Source organism: Neoarius graeffei, chromosome 4, assembly GCF_027579695.1.
Source record: "Neoarius graeffei isolate fNeoGra1 chromosome 4, fNeoGra1.pri, whole genome shotgun sequence".
NCBI classification, from domain to species: Eukaryota; Metazoa; Chordata; class Actinopteri; order Siluriformes; family Ariidae; genus Neoarius; species Neoarius graeffei.
Genome location: NC_083572.1, coordinates 2,744,498 through 2,765,616, shown reverse-complemented (window position 1 = coordinate 2,765,616; position 21,119 = coordinate 2,744,498). Strand labels below are relative to the sequence as shown.

Here is a 21,119-nt window from a genome sequence, read left to right as displayed (position 1 = left end):
TTGAAGACTGATTTTCGTTCCAGTTTCATCCCACTGGATAATAATAAACGGCACCACTTCAGGTATTTAATCACATCTCTCTGTTCGTGACCGTCACTGCAGTTTCCTGTGCTGCTGCTCCTGCTGCGGGTTCCGGATCTGCTCTGAATGTAAAGCGCAGGAGAGGCTGGAAAAACACTGACCTCACCACAGCGCTGGAAAACACGAGGGGGCGCGTCCCAATTCAACACGGAGGGAGCCAGAGTGACTTATTAGGTCATAGCGCAAAATGTACACTGTTCTTACTCATTAAGTGACGCTGGGAAGCTGTAACAACCTCCCTCTCCCTTTCTGTCTGAACACTTGAATATTTTATCGAATGCCGATCCGCCATTTTGTGCGACCCTGTCTCTGTACAGAATGGGTTCCGTGTCTACCCGAAACTCCCCCTGTGGATTTGTGAAAATGGTTTAATCCTGGTTCGCTCGCTACTTAGTGATGGAGTGTTGCTTTGAGACGCGCCCTCGGTCTGTCAGTTGAGTGTGCAGGGCGCAGAGAGAGCTCTCAGTGCGGTCGGAGATGGTTCCTGAGCGGGGAGAGGAGCTGCAGCTGGATGGAGGAGATATTTAGCGGAGGATTTCTCGTTCAGCCTGTCTCAGAGTTTCTCACGCACCCCTCGCGGACCTGTAACCCGATATAAACCCCTTTCCCCGGTGAGTAGTTTCCCCTCAGCGGAGCGGTTAGCTGCTTGTGCTAGCTGCGCGCGCGCTCTGCTGCCCCGCTGACTAGCCGGTGTGACCCGCGCGCGGTGTTTATTAGCCGCAGTGCTAACGGCTCTCCGCCCGCTGCTGGAGCCGGACACGCAGTGAAGCGTTCCTGAGGTACTCACTCGGTGTTTATTAGCCGCGGTGCTAACGGAGCCGGACACGCAGTGAAGCGTTCCTGAGGTACTCACTCGGTGTTTATTAGCCGCGGTGCTAACGGAGCCGGACACGCAGTGAAGCGTTCCTGAGGTACTCACTCGGTGTTTATTAGCCGCGGCGCTAACGGAGCCGGACACGCAGTGAAGCGTTCCTGAGGTACTCACTCGGTGTTTATTAGCCGCAGTGCTAACGGAGCCGGACACGCAGTGAAGCGTTCCTGAGGTACTCACTCGGTGTTTATTAGCCGCGGTGCTAACGGAGCCGGACACGCAGTGAAGCGTTCCTGAGGTACTCCCTCGGTGTTTATTAGCCGCGGTGCTAACGGAGCCGGACACGCAGTGAAGCGTTCCTGAGGTACTCACTCGGTGTTTATTAGCCGCGGCGCTAACGGAGCCGGACACGCAGTGAAGCGTTCCTGAGGTACTCACTCGGTGTTTATTAGCCGCGGTGCTAACGGAGCCGGACACGCAGTGAAGCGTTCCTGAGGTACTCACTCGGTGTTTATTAGCCGCGGCGCTAACGGAGCCGGACACGCAGTGAAGCGTTCCTGAGGTACTCACTCGGTGTTTATTAGCCGCGGTGCTAACGGAGCCGGACACGCAGTGAAGCGTTCCTGAGGTACTCACTCGGTGTTTATTAGCCGCAGTGCTAACGGAGCCGGACACGCAGTGAAGCGTTCCTGAGGTACTCACTCGGTGTTTTATTGCGTTTTAGCTCAAACAGCGCCAACAGAACCAGCTGGGTGTTTATTAGCCGAGTTAGCAGCTCAGTCACATCACCGGGCTGCTGCTGCTGTTATTGTTTTAATCAGGAGCTGGAATTAGTTTGGAAACGACTTAATTCTCCGTGTGTTTACGCTGGAGTGTGTGTGTGTCTGTCTCCGCGCTGTTTTGGGTTTTGTTGTAACTCGAATTTACGCATCAGGAAACTTTTTGTCTCCCTGTGTGTGTGTGTGTGTGTCTCTCTCTCTTTTTCTCGGCCTGTCTGTCTTTTGGCGTCTCTCTGTCTGTCTCTCCTGGCCTGTCTGTCTCCCTCTTCCTCCCCCTTGGTGTGTGTCTCTCCCTCTCCCCCCTGGCCTGTCTGTCTCTCTTGGCCTCATTCTGTCCCTCTCCCCCCGGTCTCTCTGTCTCTCCTGGCCTCTCTCTCTCTCTCTCTCTCTCTCTCTCTCTCTCCTCCCTGGCCTGTCTGTGTCTCTCCCTCCTTCCTCCCTGTCTCTGTCCCTCTCCCCCCTGGCCTGTCTGTCTCTCTTGGCCTCATTCTGTCTGTCTGTCTCTTTCCCTATCCTCCCTGGCCTGTCTGTCTCTTTCTCTCTGTCTCTCCTTTGCCTGTGGCTGTCTCTTCTGGTCTGTCTCTCTCTCCTGGCCTGTGTGTGTGTGTGTGTCTCTCCTTCTCTGTCTGTCTGTCTCTTCTGGCCCCTCTCTCGGCCTGCCTGTCTCTTCCCCCGTCTGTGTCTCTTTTGTCAATCTATCCATCTCCCATGCATTCCTTCCTCAACTATACCTCCGTGTGTGTGTTTTTATATGCCACTGAGGACCAGATGTCCCCACAAGGATGGTAAAGTCTGAGAAGTTCAATCTTGTGGGAACATTTGGATGGTCACCATGAGGAAATTGCTGGGGTTTTTATTTGTTTTGTTTTGGTTTAAAAAAAAAAAAAAAAGCCACAAGTTTCCTATTCATTGTTCAGGGTTGGGTTTAGGCTCAGTGTTAATTAATTAACTGCAATAATACAAGAGTAAGTCAGAAAGTTCTAAGACAGATGTTATAATTTCAAAAGGAATTCAAAGAAGGAATTATTTGATGGAAACACTGTTTGCAGAAGTGTTTTGACTTGAATGGAGGGTTTGTAGAGAAATAGCTTTATTTTCATAAATATTTTTTTCATTTGTCTTAGAACTTTTTGACTTGCCTTCGTAATTGTCAGTGTAAAGTCCTCACAAGGATGGTGAGGGGTGTGTGTGTGTGTGTGTTCTCCGAGTGCTAAGAGGAGCCGAATTCCTGGAATGTTCTTCTCAACTCCACACGAACTTTTCCTTTATTTCTAGTTGTTTTCTTTCTCCTCTTTGATTTAAGAATAACTGTGAAAAGTTTAATTTAAATTTAAAAGCATACTTTCCCCTTTTGAAGTTTTCAGTACAACAGAGATGTTATTGAAGGAAATTTTAAAAACGCTTTGTGTTATATAAACAGTAAAGCAGGTGAGCATAACTCGCATCAGTGGGTTTGAGAAATCATAATTATTATTTAAAAATAAAGTATAAAGAAATCCTGCACCAGCCGTGACGTCTCAGAGACGAGTCTTGTGGCATAACGTACCACAGTAATGGATTTATAACATTACATCACATCACATCACCCCACCCTAAAGTGTGTCCTGAAATATTACCGTATAAGGGAAAACATGGAAACGTATTTATATTAAAGAAGCATATCGTGACATCGTTGGGCACGAAATCGATATGGTTTCATCGCATAGAATTAACACAAATTGATTAATTTAGTGTTCTTGTACATTGTTACTATAGCAACAGGGACTCGCACTTTTAAAAATCAACGTTTGAAGTTTTGCCGTTTTCTTGATGCCTTGAAGGAGGCGTTTTATGGACGGAGTTGTGAGTGTGAGGTTTTCAGGAAGTTTACGCCTTGGGATTTCTCAGAAATGTGACTGTTGTTTAGAGAGAAAGAAATGCAGACCGCTGAAGAAAGAATTGAGTGTAATGAATGAGTGTCTCGTCTGCACACTCATTCACTTTTTTTTTTTTTTTTAATATAAATACTGTCAATCGATCGTAAAGCAGTGGTGTATTTATCAATGAGTCTCTCTCTGCAGTATTTCAGTGCCTGGGCGATGTGCCAGACCCTGGGATTGATGAACCCGAGAGGGATTTTAATCGCCTGTAAAAGCTCCAGTGCTGCCCTTTACTGTTTCGCATCACATCCTCTTCTGCCCACTGCTGATTCACACTCTGCTCTCTCTCATTTATTTATTTATTTATTTATTCCTTCCTTCAGTAGAATTGTGAGAGGGGGAGAGGGGATGGGAGCTTCAGGACAGGTGATGTGTGAGGAGTAACACACTCCACACTATGCTGTTTTAGGAAATTAAAGGATATGGGACATGAAACATAAAAGCACGCTATATCGGTTTCTTTCCATTAAAAATATGAATTAATTGCATCAACAAATACAAAATCATCTATTAAATTCAGCAAAATTGTTATATTCGTGATGATTATATGGCATTTCTGCTCGACTTCCGATATGCATTTTTTTTTGCAACCGGAAGAGCCGCTGTCATGTGATCATGCGTCACAAAAACTTTTGGGCACAGCACAAGTGGGTAGATGAATGGAGAAGTGGATGACAAGAAAATTGTTTTTATAGTCTTTAAAGTACATTGGACATCATACATTGGACATCATGGTGTATTGTGCTGCTTATGGTCGCAATAATTCCAATGGGAAATGCCCTGGAGTAAGTGGTTTTTTTTTTTTTTTTTTCATTCCCCAAGGACCCGAAGCTGAGGAAAGTGTGGGCTCACCTGCGCATGCGCAGTAGGCTTCGCGCATGCGCAGTAGGCTTGGTAGGACAAATCCAAGAGGTAGGATAACTTTACAGAACACCTGTTGAAAAAACTTTGCACCTACTGTTTCCCACAAACTGTGTTCGGACCATTTCACTGAGGATTCTTTCAACATTAATACTCAGGTACTGAGCGATATTAATTCATGAAACAGGAAGTATAAGGATGAGGGGGAAAAAAAAAGTTTAAATCGGGAAGCTGCGCACATTTGTGCCAGGCTGCACAAATGTGCGCAGCTTCCCAATTTAAACTTTTTTTTCTCATCCTTATACTTTGTTTCATGAATTAATATCGCTATTTTTTTTAAATCGGATCTGCACGATTCAGCCGTGAAAAAGGCAGCATCCACCGAAAGGCGTGCTGTTTGCATCCCTGCACGGAGGCCAGGGGACAGGGCAGGAATGTTTTTGTTGATATGAGTGATCCGGTGCGATTTCGCGACCCCCCCCGTTGAAGACCTCTGCGCTAAGCGACTGAAAGCCGAGGTCAGGATTAGTATTATAATTTTGGGTGTATCGATTATTGATTATCATAATTCTGACTCGTTTCGCCATTTTGAATGTTTTCATCTCGGACTCTGGAAGCATTGTATCTCAATCAATATCGAAAAATATCAGCAAAAAAAAAAACTAGTGACATTCCATGTCCCAACAGCCAGCCGCTGTGTCCGGGGATCAGGTCGTCGAGGCCCCTGCCTTCGACTGCCACCCAATCCACATTGCACCAAACCCCTACTGCTACCTCTGTGGGTGGTGAACCCACAGGAGGTTGGGCCCACGTCACCTCTTCGGGCTGAGCCCGGCCGGGCCCCATGGGCAAAGGCCCGGCCACCAAGCGCTCGCATACGAGCCCCAACCCCGGGCCTGGCTCCAGGGTGGGGCCCCGGCTGCGTCCTACCGGGCGACGTCACGGTCCTGGATTTTTTTCTCCATAGGGGGTTTTTGGTGAACTGCTCTTGGTCTGGCCTGTCACCTAGGACCTGTCTGCCTTGGGAAACCCTACCAGGGGCATAATGCCCCGGACAACATAGCTCCTAGGATCATTCAAGCACACAAACCCCTCCACCACAATAAGGTGGCAGTTCTAGGAGGGGAACCAGCTGAGGTGGCTCGGGCATCTTTTTCGGATGCCTCCTGGACGCCTCCCTGGGGAGGTGTTCCAGGCATGTCCCCCCGGGAGGAGGCCCCGGGGAAGACCCAGAACACGCTGGAGGGACTATGTCTCTCGGCTGGCCTGGGAACGCCTCGGCGTTCTTCCCGAGGAGCTGGCCAAGGTGTCTGGGGAAAGGGAAGTTTGGGCTTCCATGCTTAGACTGCTGCCTCCGCGACCCGGTCCCGGATAAGTGGAAGAAGACGAGAGACGAGAGAAAAAACTAGCTTGCAACGGACTTTAGCTAGATCTATGATGAACTTTCAATGTATGATACAAAAATAATACTTCTTTCAACAGATCATTAGCCTTTGAGCAGAATTGTTTTTAACTTACCAGGAAGTGTTATCGAGCCGACCGCTTTCAGTTTCATGAGGGCTGAATGAACTCTCACTCTCAGAATCATCTGACCCGTCAGAGTAAAGACAAGATCTATGTTCATGTGAATTTCCAGCTATTGGTTCGAATTGATAGGGTCTAACTTCACATCTCTGTGAAACATCGGGAATGTCACTGTCGATGGTGTCCATTTCAGTAACCTGTTTACATTAGATTCCCAAGCGCTGGCTCCTTGGAAAGTTTTTGTTGCGTCACGGGTCACGTGACCACCTAGCTCATTAACGAATCTTTGTTTTACGCTGATGTATAAAAAAACTTGAATAATGTGGTGGTTTTCACATTTTTGACGCCCTGCAGTGATTTAGATGGCATTTCTTATGTCCTTTATACATAATTATGCCCAGGTAAAAATCCATGTCCCATATCCTTTAATCCACGCCTTGGTGGTGTGAAGCGGATTATTTCCTGCAGGATCTGGAGTGTTATTCAACAATGTTGATCAAATCACAGTGATTTGTTAATTCATGAATCAATTAATCAGACATGTTGCACTTTTATTAGATTTAATGTTAGGGGCATTTTTTTTTTTTTTTAACGAGTTACTTCCTGTTATTACTTGCGTTATAGCTGCGATAAACAGTCTTCTCTCTCACACACTCGTACCTGCTTTCACCATATTTTTCTCGCTCTGTTCTTGGATTTTCTTTCTCTCTGCTCATTTTTGTTTTTCTCGATCTCTGTTCTCCCTCATTTCCTTTTGTGTTTTTCTCTCACTTTTCCTCTCTCATGCTGTTTTTCTCTCACATTTTCTTTACTTTCTCATGCTCTTTCGTTTTTCTGTGTTCTCTCTTGCATTTTCTTTTGTGTGCTTTCTCACTTTTTTTTTCCTCCTGTCTCGTAATCCATTTGCGTCTGTCTCGCATTTTCTTTTTTACTTTCTCTTGGTCACGCCCTCTTTTTCTCTCTTGCATTTTCTTTCATATGCTTTCTCTCGCTTTTTTCCTGTCTTTCTCACGCTTTGTTTCTCTCTGTCTCTGGTATTTTCTTTTTTACTTTCTCACACTCTTTTTGTTCTGTCTCATTTTTTGGTGTGCTTTCTCATGCTCTGTTTTCTCTCTCTCTCTCTCTCTCTCTCTCTCTCTCTCTCTCTCTCTCTCTCTCTCATATGCAGCTTGTTATCTTCCAGAGAACCTGTAAAACTTAAACTCCCCCTTTTTTTTTTTTTAATTAATTTATGTTGAGTGTCTGAACACATCCATGTGAATATAGCAACCGTAACGTATTAGAGCAAGCTCGTTAATATAAACCCTTTACTTGTTACAGCCGGGACACCATTCTACAGAAACAACACGCACCTTATGACCAGTTGGGTTTGAGCATTTGTGTGTGCTGGGCTGTAAAACAGAATGAATCATAGTTTGATAAGACTTTATTAATGTTTTATCAAACTAACAAGTTTTTTTTTTCTTCTATTTCCGCCCATTTCTGTTTTCGTGTGTGTGTGTTGGAAATATAAATGCTTGTGTAGCTGTCATTTGTAACACAATGCGTAAACGTGAATTTTTGTGTCTGTCCCCCACCCCGTAAATTAAACTTTTTTTCTTTGTTTTCAGGACGGTGTGAGATCAAACCCACGATGGTGCAGCAGTATCAATCCCCCGTCCGTGTCTATAAGCACCCCTTTGAGCTGGTCATGGCGGTGAGTACACGTTCACACGTTTTCATGTTTGTCTACAATGCTAACGTGCAATGAAAGCATTTAGTGCATTGTTGATGTGAGTTCTGATGCTGCGTGACCCGCCATTGTCTACACACCTGGACAAAAAGAACGAAGTCACAGAATCCTGAAGGAAAATCACTTTTTGTCAACATAAGACTGACTCAGATAGGGGGTGTGGCTTTAGGGCTCGACATTAGCTTTTAAACCCACTTGCCCTGGGGTGGCAAGTGGGGGTTAATTTCCACTTGCGGCCCCCCCCAATATTATCACTAGCAAACTTTGTTCAGACACTGGAGCCAAGTGAAGACGTCTGAAGAAAACTACAGCTAAAAAAAGCTTTACTACCGGATTACTTGGACAATCTTAGTCTGAAAGAAGCGAAGGATAGATGTACACGGAAATTAGTTTATTAGCGGTTATGATCTGTACAAAATTCCTCAACATGACTAGAGTGATGGTGTCGATTTGTGGCCTAGCATTAGCTACATGTTGAATATACCTTTTTCCCCCCGAAGAGTCCCGACACAGAGCTTAAAAAAAAAAAAAAAACTACAAAAGCAAGAAAACCACCTTTGTGTAGACTTTTTCCTGACATCAGCTTTTGGGAACAGAATGCTGTGAAAGCCAAAGCATTTACTCTGAAAGGACTCTGACCTGAACTGTGGGCTGGATGGTATCCCCACCCCTCCATGTCTCAGCAACTCCATGGACCTCTAATCACACAGCTGTTTGCACTGTTGTTTATACAGTGATGCTTATTATTGTTAAAATATCTGAAGTGTTATTTGTAAAATAATATCTTGCTCTCGACTTTCAGACAACGTAGTAAGATTGTATTTTAATTTTATCTAATAGTAGATGGTACAATAATTACAAACGCCAACAGAATCGGCACATTCCAGTTGTAGCTGTAGTCGTACAGTAACTATAATCACTCTTGTAAAAATAATTTCAATAAATGGCTAATGTTCAGTTCCCTCTTCATTTATTCTCGATTCAAAAGGCACAACTGAGTCACACAGGTTGATCAGTGTGTAACAGACAATAACAATTTTATCCAAAATAGTTTTTCCTGCTTTAGTCGATTTATTTCCGTTTCACATGCGTGCAGCAGTTGTAAAGTTGTGTGTGTAGAACTCTCTCTGACCGTAGGTTCATTTCTACACTCTGACTCCATGGAGACATTTTGCCCAGGACTGTGTTCCTCTGATAACAGAAACAAAGCTCCAGCCTTCTCTGCTCTGAATCTGTTCTGTTCTTTCAGGATTTATCACACATGTATCTCCTTGTTGAGGGTTTTTTTTTTTTTTTTTAAGCCCGAATTGTTTGAAAGCGATCTGGGTTTTCTGTGTGGAATAAGGAAACGGCTTCACCTGTAAGAAAATCAAATGCTTTTTCATGAAGGCACTAACTCGAATGCGAGTAGAAAAGAAAGAGGAAAAAAAAAAAGAATTTGCTTAAGAATCTTTTCATACTCACTTCTGACTTTGTTTTTGTAAAATACATTTTAAATACAATCATGAATTTCTCTGGAGTTTTCAGGCTGAGCTCCTCTCCTTGCATTCTCTAACCACTCATTTCCTCGTTCTTGAAACACTTGCTTCTATTTATTAACATTTTTCTTGAAAGCGGGGAGACGGTAATGCCTTTTATCTGTTTGAGCAAGCAAAAGGAGCGCAAAAATGAACCATATTGAAGACCGATTAAGCTGCTTGCATGAAAGATGGTGTCTGTCTGACCCCAGCTGTAATTATCACGTGATGCGTGACGTCATGCGCAAGAGGTCTATAAACAGTACGTGTCCCATACTACACCAGTGGGGGCGATATAAAATAACTTACAAAGCGGTAAATGAAATCAAGACTAAGAAAACAGCCAAGGCATAATGGTGGATATGTAGTGAGGGAAGCTTTTAGGAACTGAAATAAAGGCTCAAAAAGCCTAATTTTTGTGGTACCTGTACTAGTTCGTAATGTATGCTCATTCCAACTTGCCTGGTTGGGGACATATCCCACTTACCCAAATGCATGTTTCACTTGCCCCGGGCAATCGGGCAGTCCTTAATGTCGAGCCCTAGGCTTAGTTAGAAGGCGGAGTTCTACATTAGAAGTCTCATCTCTCATTATCTCTAGCTGCTTTATCCTGCTCTACAGGGTCGCAGGCAAGCTGGAGCCTATCCCAGCTGACTACGGGCGAGAGGCGGGGTACACCCTGGACAAGTCGCCAGGTCATCACAGGGCTGACACAGACACACAGCCATTCACACTCACATTCACACCTACGGTCAATTTAGAGTCACCAGTTAACCTAACCTGCATGTCTTTGGACTGTGGGGGAAACCGGAGCACCCGGAGGAAACCCACGCGGACACGGGGAGAACATGCAAACTCCACACAGAAAGGCCCTCGCCAGCCACGGGGCTCGAACCCGGACCTTCTTGCTGTGAGGCGACAGCGCTAACCACTACACCACCGTGCCGCCCTACGTTAGAAGTGATTTGGATATTAACTTTTTTATTAATAATTTGAGTTTAATTAAATTGAGAAACTGTACAAATCAGCAGGCTTTTTCACTCCTTTGTTGCACTTCATACAAATTTATTCGTATTTGTGAAAACCGCACCGGTCTCACACTGCATTTCTGCAACCTGAGGTGAACCTGTCAGGTTTTTATTCGTCGGCATGTCCGCACAAGATCGTAATGCGGTTCTTTAAGGATTGCACCCTGTTCTGATGGGATTATTTTCTCTACCATCCATCAATACCTGCAGGAGTTTATTCTTTCATGTATTGGTTGTAAAAATGTAAGATTTCTAGAAGAAATTTCTGGCTCCAGGATGCCAAGGGAATGTTTAAAAAAATAAAAATAAATAAAAGCATCCACAACGTAGCTGCAGCATTTTAAAAAGATGCTTTGGATATTTACTGCGTCGCAAATTGATGCTTATTGCTATCCTTTTATTTATTTTTCAATTACTGACCGAAGACTTTGCATTATCTTGCGTCGTGGTTGTTTGTAGTTTGAGGTTTTTTAAAATTTTTTTCGTGTGTGTGTGTTCAGACTGCAGCATCATTGATGTGATCTGAGGTAAACTGAGCACTGTGGTGCATTAGATAAACAACGCCTGCTTCCGGTTTCCTGCGATAAAGTCATGTATTTTCAGCCTCAGTGTTTTTGCCCCCCCCTGTTTCAATTCTGCTGATTTGCCTCTTTCTCGTCTAGTTTTTAACCACAAACCTATTTCCCCTTTTTTTTTTTTTTTTCCCCTGTGTTGCTTACTGTGCATGTTTGTTTATTTTTATATCAATACACTCCTCCTGTGAAGGAAATAAAGCTCCTGAAACTCCGACAGTGAAATGTTAGCGTAGCTCCAAGCCTCGTTCATCTCAGAATGTTCCAGAACATCAGGCATGTTCCGGCTCATCCTGTAGCGCTGTCCCACATTATTTACGTTTGACTCGAGGTCAAGTTGACATCATCCCCTTTTTGGGGGGGGGGAGTGAATAGTCACAATTTTTAAGTGTTAGTTTTATACAGAATTTAATTATTCCTCTTTTTCATGAATAATTATTTCCAGAATTATTTATTCATCCTTATTTTCTGTATTGTAGAATTTATATCCTTTAGCATGCACGCACCTCTCCTGAAGTGTTATTCTTCTTGCATCACAGTAGGATTTTTTTTTTTTTTAATTCGTTAAAATACACTTTGTACTTTTTTTTTTTTTTTTTTTTAAATCCGTTTATAATTAAAGTTAGTTTCTGTGATTGCTTGCATTAGAGCAGCTATGAATAATAATCATTGTGACTCTTCTGTAAACTTACAGCTGTACTTCTGGCACTGGAGACTCCTTCCATAAAATGTTTCAGAAAACGTCTCCATATCAACTTTTTTTTTTTAATTAAGGTGTGTGAGATCATAAATTTGTACTAAGCTACAACTAATCCTCCAGATCTGATAATGATCCCAATTGGATTGTTGCTGTGCAGGCGAATGAAATGCACTGGTGGTGGTTGTTTACTCCATGTTATTGTTGCGATGGTTTGCCTCCGTGTTGTTGTTTGGGGGGCCTTTTAGTAAAAAGTAGAAGAATGACTTTGTGGTATCTGAAGTGTTTCTGGAGAAAACGGTTTCTGTGGAGATAATCGTTCCTCTCGTCTCTCGGGCGTGTAAGAGTTTAACGTTCGTGTCACGAGCTGCGCCAGCTGGCTGCGTGTCAGAGGAGTTTCGGAGAAGTGTTTTTCTTTCCTTCCCTCCCTTGCTGCAGCATTCTTGCGCACATGTACACACACTTCCTTTCCCTGTTAACTTGCTGATTGTGTTCTCAGGAACAGGGAAGTACCCGACTCCAACCAAACTGCTTTTCTCGGGGGGGGTACAACAAAATGCTGTTCACTTGAACCCGGGATGGTCTCCTCAATCCCAGAGTTCAGCAAGTGACGTCAAATCAAAATGGCTGCTCAGAGCATGAACACCTCTTACTGTTAACTGAGTTAGTGTGTTTTTTCTTTTTTAGCTTTAAATCAAGCGTACATTACTCCTCGCAGTTAGCTGGCTAGCTTGTTGCTAGCATAATGAATGTAGGTTTTTTTTTTGTTTGTTTGTTTTTTTTAATATAGCCGCTCTGTAGTTCAGACTAACGGAGGAGTTCTGAGGTGTGACCTCAGAATATTTGTTTTTGCAGTCTGGGGCTGCAAAAACAAATATTTTAATAGTTGTGTAAATTAACCGACCAATTATTTGGCTTAAATGTGGGCGGCGTGTAATGGCTGCATAGGTCGCGTTAACCGACAATTGTCAGTCATTGACGGATTTTTTTTAGCTATGACGGAAATATCTGAAGGCCGTCGGTCATTTTGACGGATGTTTACCATTACCAATAACAATAATAGCCTAATAATAACAATAATAAAACATAATGAAACACACAATTGAAATGATTGGCAAGTTGTGGCGGAGTTTTCTTACATACAGTATACATAGTCTTCACTGCCGTCACTTTCAATCTGAGCCGACGTTGCGGCAGTCTTGATGTTCAGTGCATAGGCTGCTCATGTATACACTGTAGCCACTGCGCAAGGCTGTTCCCCCCATCGCGCTCCTGACCGCGCTCTGACTTTTCTAACCACTAGCACAGTGAGATGGATTAATGTTTCCCTTCTCTGCAGAAGACATGTCATTTTTGCTATTAAAAAAAGATGCATTGGGTTCTGTGTCGTTTCCCTGCCTGTACAATAGCGCTCATTTAGGCTAGTTGTTTTCTTGTTTTTAAAATGAAACAAATGTCGATTTATTGTATTCTTCCCCAGCAAGCTTAGGAAGCTTAGGAGCATCACTGCTCGAATATCTGCTAAACTATCATTTTAATGAGAGCACGGGTAGACAAACTAACATTTAAACATAACTTCGTTTTATTTAAGACCTTCCGTGTCAGGTTCCAGGCTCCGCCGAGCCGAGACGCGGGGTGCAGCTGCACCACTGGTGCAGAAAGACCGCATGCTGCAGGATTTCCTCCCTATCAAGAGAGTACTAGCAGGGTTGGGAAATCCAACTTTCAGAGGCTCTTGCTGGCTTCTGATCACTTCCCTGGGAGAAATGTTTCCCGACTTCAGAACTTTGGCTGAAGTGGCGCTGGTTATTCCAGTCTCCAGTGTCGCAGCAGAGCGCGGGTTCAGCCTTCAGAATAAAATTAAAACGTCAATGAGAAGTCGTCTGTCCGAGGCAAAGACGCAAAATTTAATGACAATTGCCTCGGCAGCAGTCTCCATTGACGACTTTGATTATGCACAAGCGAGCTCCCAATTTAAATCCATGCGGGCCAGAAGAAAGGTTTGAGCTCACGCAAACAGGTCAAATTAGATTGTCACTTAAATCGTTGTAGTGGACTGTTCATATTTTAACTGCAATTGTCTTGCTACGTTGTAAAATGATTGTTCATATGCCCATTAAGGCACAACAGCCGCAATGTTTTTAGCGGAGGGAAAATGGGTTCACAAGTGACCGAACGTCAGAATCTCTGTTCATCTTTTTGCATCATAAATACATAAATAAATGATTAAATAATACAAGCTTGTTCTGTGAATTAATTTTTAAATGAAAGAGTCCATGAAAGCACAAGTTATTAAATATATAGCATTTATAGCCTATATACATTGTCATTTAAAAGTTAAAATAAAATGACAGATAATAATGGACAATGACGGAATTTTTACGACCCTGTCAAAATGACGGACAATGAAAAAGTCTAATGCCGCTTTTCCACTACAAACGCGGCTGTGCCGTGCCGAGTCGGGCTGAGCGGGGCTGTTGGAGTTGCATTTCGACTACAACCGCGCTGAACCGTGCTGGCTGGAAGTGGGTGGACACATTGGGTGGAGTTAGCGAAAGTGGGTGGACGTCATGTGATGTCGTTAAGCAGCGCAAACAGTGACATCAGTGACAGTGGCGGAACAAGTCAGAGCCGGGCCGGGGGCGGGGCAAATGACCGGACCCTTTATTAAAGCTTATCATAACATCATTTTAGGCTACAAAATGTCCGCAACTGCGGTGTTTACCAATTTCAACACTACCGGGTGCAACTATGTTATTTAGTACATCAAGTCCTTCAAACGAACATGTAACTCAGAAACAAAAAACATTAGGATACTGTACATGGCTCATAATAAAACATCAATAGCCTATACTGCGCACATTATTTGAAGGGCATACGAATGAGCGCTCAGAGGTTGCAGCAGTGACAGGAAGAGTCAGAAATAAAAGGAGGGCGGTGCAAACCTGAATGCACTGTGTTTACCAATTTCAACACTACGGGGTGCAACTATGTTATTTTGTACATTAAGTCCTTCAAACGAGCATGTAACTCAGAAACAAAAAAACATTAGGCGACATACTGTACATGGCTCATAATAAAACATCAATAGCCTAATGCGCGCATTATTTGAAGGGCATACGACGAGCCTTGCGCTCCGCGAACTCGTCCACGATGCTCTGTATGTCACTGATTCAGTGATCTTTTAAGCAGTAGTCTCACGACCCGAATAGTAAACAATAAACATGGAGGACATGGAGTCGTTAGTGTTGCTGGTCTTGGTGCTGTGGCTTGACAACGCCAACAGATACTGGCAAGAGCGTATAGATGAGGCGAGGCGCATAAGGCTTCAGAAATTCTCGTAATTCGTTATTCTTCTTCTTCCGGGTTTGCGGTGTTTACAGATCCCAGCGCGCTCACGGGGCGTGTGTGGGCATGTGAGGACACTCCTCCTCACCAATCAGTGCACAGGGGAGTGTCTGCTCACGCCCCCAGCCTCAGTCAGCACGGTTTGGCTCGCTTCAGCCCTACCCCAAAACGGTGCGAGTTTTAGGGGCTAAGCAGGGCTGAAACGAGCTGAGTCGTGCTGGTTTTTGGTAGTCGAAACGCGAGCCGTGTCGGGCTGAAGTGAGCTGAAGCGAGCTGAAGTGAGCTGAAAAAGGGTAGTGGAAAAGGGCCATAACGGAACCACTGAATGGCTGTAACAAATATTTGGGGTCTAAGCACTGAACATGCGTCAGCGCTCTGTTTTGAATTGTTTCTTCTTCTTCCACATGAGAATCTAAGGCTCATTAAACACTATGCTTTTAATGAAAGTGCTCTAGCGCCACCAACAGGACAAATTCAGACGGGTGTACAATAATTTCACAGCGCAACATCATAAACTCCATTGCACTTTTCTCTGATTCTGTGGCTCCTCTACTGAAAAGCATGGAGGAAAAACTAAAATTCATTGTCTTGTCCTATACTGATCTTCTCTTGAGCTAATCTGATTGTGTGTTCTGGTAATAGAACATCAAAACCATAACACGTATTTATTTTAAATAAAAATACCAGACCCTTGTTGATCTTTCACTAATCTTAACAGCAAAACCGTTCGACAGGCTTTTAAATCTCGTACGAATTTATTACCGTTTAATCACGATACTGTAACATCGCTGCTCGGCGAAGCTTTGTCTCAGGAATGAAAACGGCTCCAGTGCGAGTTTTGCTAGCGGTGCTAAAGTTGTGCGTTTGTGTTCTGACTATGGGGGGAAAAAAAAACGTGAGCTGAGAAGTCAACATAAATGCATCATCGATCCAGACACGATTTGTCTGAATAATGATTAAAGTTCCGAGACTTTTATCGTTACGTTAAAGCAGTTTTAATAAGGTAAGTTGAATATAAACTTGGATGAGGCGTCTGACGTGGAAACCTGAAACGTCGTTTTGTTTCTGCTTCGTGATTTTCCTTCTCTCCGTTTCTGCAGTGTTGTGTAAACGTCCAGGTGGAACGTTCCACCATTTCCCAAAATACCTGCCAGGGAGAATTTAATGTGCAAACAGAATTTTCTTTCTGCAGTATCATGGACTCTTTGTGGAGATTCTTCTCTTAAAAAAAGGAAAAAGTATTCATTTGTAGCACAAATTATCAGAGCTTTCACTGTGCAGTAATACTAATGGGAAAAACAGCAACCGAGGGTGAATGTGGCTGCCCCAGGGAGCAGAACCCAGGAGATTTCTGCTCCCTGGTGTGTGTGTGTGTGTGTGTGGGTTTTTTTTTTTTTTAAGTTAGTGTAACTAAACAAGCAGCTTGCATGTTTTCATTCCACTGAGGTCTCCCTCACATGGCTGTATTTTCAGGGCGGGGCATTAAACCCCCTCTGTTTGGTGCTGTAATAGAAAAATAACCAACAGTGCAATGGTGTGATGATGCAGAGTTACTGTTACCATAGCAACATGGATCATTTTCCTATAAAAGCACATCCCGGAAGTGTTATTCCTCTTACACAACAACAGCAGCTTTCCAACAATTACAGCGTTTCCTTTATTAAAGGAACATCATGTTGTACTTTTTTTTTTTTTTTTTTTAAATTTTAAATGTTGCGTGAAATACTTGTTACTCAGAAACCGTAATGCATTGTCTCCTGTGTCGTAATGACTGTAGTATGAGTTACAGCGTGACCTCTGACACCGGAGACTCCTTCCATAAACATTAAATCCGCACATCCTCTGCTGCACAAGTCCGTTGCTATAGAAACAATCTAAAGGCTAGGAATTTATCCAGAGAAATGTTTTTATAACTTCTGAATTAGTTTCTGAGGATGGCATCATTAGCATTTATCACACATTTATCATTGAGACAGTTCTGACGTTGGGTTAATTCCCTCAAGAACAGGATGTTCTGGATGGCCCCCTGAAGTACCAAACATCTGGATAAACAACTGCATTTAAACCAGTTAAAGAGCTGCGGCTCGCTGATTTGAAAACGCAAAAAGCAGATTGTTTTGCAGAAGCTGTGCAACAGAGGAAGGAAGTCGAGTTGAAAACAGATGCAGTCTTTCATCATGGAGGAAGTGATGGTCGTGGAGGTGGTGGTTGTTAGATGAAAGCGAAAGGAGAAGTGAAGAACTTATTTATTTATTTAATTTATTTTTTTAAATATAAATGAGGAATTAAAAAATGCTATAAGATTCCCTCCTCGTCTTGTTGAGTGTCACTCAATGTAGTGATGGCATTATACACAAACTTGTGCTCAAGATCATCCTCAACACCACGTGCTGGTAAAATCCATGCCGCGGGATTAAAGCTTAAAAGATGAGAACAGATCAGAACATCCGCTCCGGTTCATGTGCAGGAGATGGATTGTGGGTGGGTTATAGAAGGTAAAGATGAAGAACGAAGGCTAAGATCAATCAGTAATGCCGAGTGTTGGAGGCGGGATAGATCAGCCATGCCAAAATCCTTGTGGTGCGTGCAAAGGTGAGGGAAAGAATCCGATCTGTCCAAGTCCTGACGAAGAATTGCTTGACGAGACTTGTGCAGTAATTATATTTGCATTTCTCAATTTCACACCTCTAACAGCTTGATCCAAAAATTAAAAAAACCACCGCAAAGCTACATGGAGCCCTGATTTTTCTCTCGGGAGCCAAGACTGTGCTCCATCACTGTGCTGGATTTTAGAGGAAAACAAAACGTATGGAGAGTTCTGTGGTCTGCTGGAGACTCCCACCATGGATGAATAATATGATTTTTACAGAGAGGCGTGTGCGTGTTCACTTTCGGTGCTCGGCCCCTAAGGCCACTCTTTTTGTTAGGTTCACGGATTTTTTTCAACACATTTTAGAGTATGTCGGTTGAAATAAAAATAAATGTCAATGTCTGTTTTTCTTTTTTTTTCAAATGGCAAATTTTCAATGTTGGGATTAGAAAATAAAATACACAGTCACTACAGTTATACCTAAAACAAATATCAAAAATATGAAAAATGAATTTCAACTTTTAATTCTTAAAAGTTCAGACAGAAAGCTTTATGACCAGGTTTCATTGGAAACAAGTTGTATCAACAGAAGGTAGAATTCAGAAAATGCAAAAATTTAAATGTTTCATTAAAGTTCAAGAAAACATTATGAACGGTCACTAATTACTGATGAGCAGGTTCGAGACACATAAATAGTCTATTGTTCCCAACATCTGCAAAAGTCAGTTCATGTCCAAAACTGGACTCCCATCCTTTTCTTTTTGACTACTTTAACAGCATTCTTGTAGACAATTTCCTTTCCTGCCACAAGGCCTGTTATATTTGTATGATAAATATAAAATAATAAATGAAATTTTATATATATATATATATATATATATATATATATATATATATATATATATATATATATATATATATATATATATATAAATATTACATTACATTACACCATTCAGCTAAATGTATTATAATTGTAAAATGTTAAAAACTGATATTTTACAAATATTTAAAGACTAATGAATATCAACATTTACAGTGATATTCAATAGCAGTGTACATGAGCTATCAATTTGATATGTAAATACATGTATTTCATAGAATCAGTGTATGTATGTATATTGTATATATGTGTTTATTTATATAATATGACAGTCATTCCATCTACAGACTAGTACTACATGCAAGCTTGTGTTTAAAACCAGCACTAGATAGGATTGCTACCATCACCAATACAAGAAAAAAAAAACCTACTATACCTGTATATTTACCTTATGTTATCCAAATTGTTTTCCTAAATATCAATATTTCATATTAAAATCATGAATAATATCAAATATTTTACCGGAGTTATATTGAAGATTTAATGTGTTTTATTTTAAATATAAAACTGATTTAGCAGTATGGACTCAAGGCATTTTTAATTAGATGAAATCACCTGCAGATTTGGGAGAAACCGGATGGGGGTATTTCTAAATTCTATTCAGAAAATAAAAAGTTGGACATAATGTCCCCTTACGACGGCCTATCCTGGCCGGTCTGGGGCATTTGCCCTGCTATAATATATTAAACATTACAATATTTACTGAGCGATAATACGTTGAATTATTGCCACGCTTTCATATTTAGACCATCTAGGTCTAATTTGTATTAGAAAAATATAATGCTTGTACTAAGTTATAGATATATAGTGAATGAATGGTTTTGATCACTGATTAGTATTCCCAGGCAGTACTTACTTCTGTGAAGGCAAGTGGTCGTATGAGCGTGATGCTGCCATGAGCACATCGAGTGCTGACGGATGTCTGACGTCCAGTTCACATTCGATAGCGCCTGTGCTGTCTCCGTCGTCTTCAAGCTCAACAGTAATGTAATATAGGAGCAGTCAAAGTCTCTGACTAAGGTTACCACTGGCATGTCGAGCACTGCTCTAGTACCGGTATCGGATCTACCCTCCTTCGTGGAAGCGTACACACATTTTATCATTTCTTTGCTTACATTTAATTCTTGCGATATGTATTCACCGACGTTCTGTCCACTTAACAAATCCACTCGATGAAACGATTTGCGATCTCCGCATGAAATGCTGACATAATGATCAGAACTGACTGAAGCCATTTTGCCATCACGCTGGATTCACACGTGGTTTATGTTGACGTAAAGTGGTCGCAAATCACCGCGTTTTCTCCACACGCAATGTCGTAAAAGGTTTCCATATTGGCTGAATCATTCAACTGTGGTTGAAAGTCAACATAAGTACGCTGTCAGTCGTTTGCATTTACGATTTACCTTGACAGATAGGATGGTGAATTCGATAAGCAACTTCCCAATGGTAATTGCCAGTATCCCAGTCGGAAATTTACAATGAACAGTGTTTACAACATGTTATTCCCCAGTGTTAACTGGGAAAGGCTTTTTTTCCGATACCAACCTTGACCCTTTGCAAGTCATCTGCGGTTAGATTGTTGCACACCATGACCATGGTAGGATATGTACCGAACGCAAATGTATACTCGTATTACCAGTGGGAATTTTCCCACCGAATGCAGTAGATCTATTAGTACTGGGTATATAATGCTGTTACAAGCAGTGTTGCCAGATTGGGCGATTTTAAGTGCATTTTGGTGGGTTTTGAACATATTTTGGGCTGGAAAACGTCAGCAGTATCTGGCAACACTGGTTACAAGGAAGCTATTACGTTGTCAAAAAAATCATTATTCTACTAATTGCAAGTTTCGGCGGTTCAAATAAAAGTACACAGACTTTTTTTATTTTTTCAGCGGTAGTTTTTATCTCACGTCAGCGAATCCGTGAACCTAAAAATAAGAGTGGCCTAATTAAAAACTCGTATCCCAGACATCAGATCTTCGTTATAAGGTGGTGTTTTCACAAGCTATCAATCAGGCTGCTGTAGTGTTTTGGACTCGGAAGTGTGACAGAATGTTCTGGAAGCATGCTGAAGACGAAACAACCCCCACCCCAAAAAAAAAAAAAAACCTCTCTCCTTGCATGCAGTCTGTGTCTATACCTCTGTCTGTGTCTCTTCTGTCTATCTTTCTCACATGCATTGTGTGTGTGTCATACATGAAAATCCCTCACTTTTTGGCGAAATTCGCTGTTTTGAAACCAAAATGGGTGACCTACGTGAATCGTGTGGATCCGATGAGAAAAAAAAATTGTGTGTGTGTGGGGGGGGGTGTTTGATATTGACCCAAAGGGCAAGGAGGTCGCGTCGCACCCATAGACAGTTCGTGCTGGTTTGCGCCTCCTCCTCCTGCTTTGATATTGACGCCATAGCGACGAGTACATCTCGCTGTGAAGGGCAAGCAGCATCATTTCGCACCTCTTCTCCTGCTGGCCAGAGCGTGCACACATCTGTCAGAGTGCAGACCAGACCACTGGAAGCTGGATGGAGTCATCGGACTGAATTTCCTACTTTTTTCAAACTTTCCTGATCGCTATCAAAACAAACACAACTTCCGGCTTGATTAAAGAGGGCGCGCGCGTCTTTTGACAATCCGTGTCTGAAATTGCTCGCTACTCACTATATAGGGCACTGTATAGTGGAGATGCCATTTTGTAGTGCTGTCCGTGCTGAAAGAAATCAAATTAAAAGTCTCAAATTTGATTAATAAAAGACAGCAGCAAAGAAGAAAGTAT

General features: G+C 42.5%; 1 protein-coding gene across 1 annotated transcript in view; it reads left to right on the top strand.

The window, feature by feature from the left end:
* The first annotated feature begins 490 nt into the window (after positions 1 to 490).
* Positions 491 to 21,119, top strand: part of si:dkey-237i9.1 (SEC14-like protein 1) — a 54,875-nt gene continuing 34,246 nt past the window's right edge. Inside the window, exons 1-2 of the mRNA XM_060918625.1 lie at positions 491 to 692; positions 7,586 to 7,671. Of these exons, the coding sequence (XP_060774608.1) occupies positions 7,609 to 7,671 (63 nt within the window). The 5' untranslated portion in view covers positions 491 to 692; positions 7,586 to 7,608. The remainder of the gene's footprint in view (positions 693 to 7,585; positions 7,672 to 21,119) is intronic.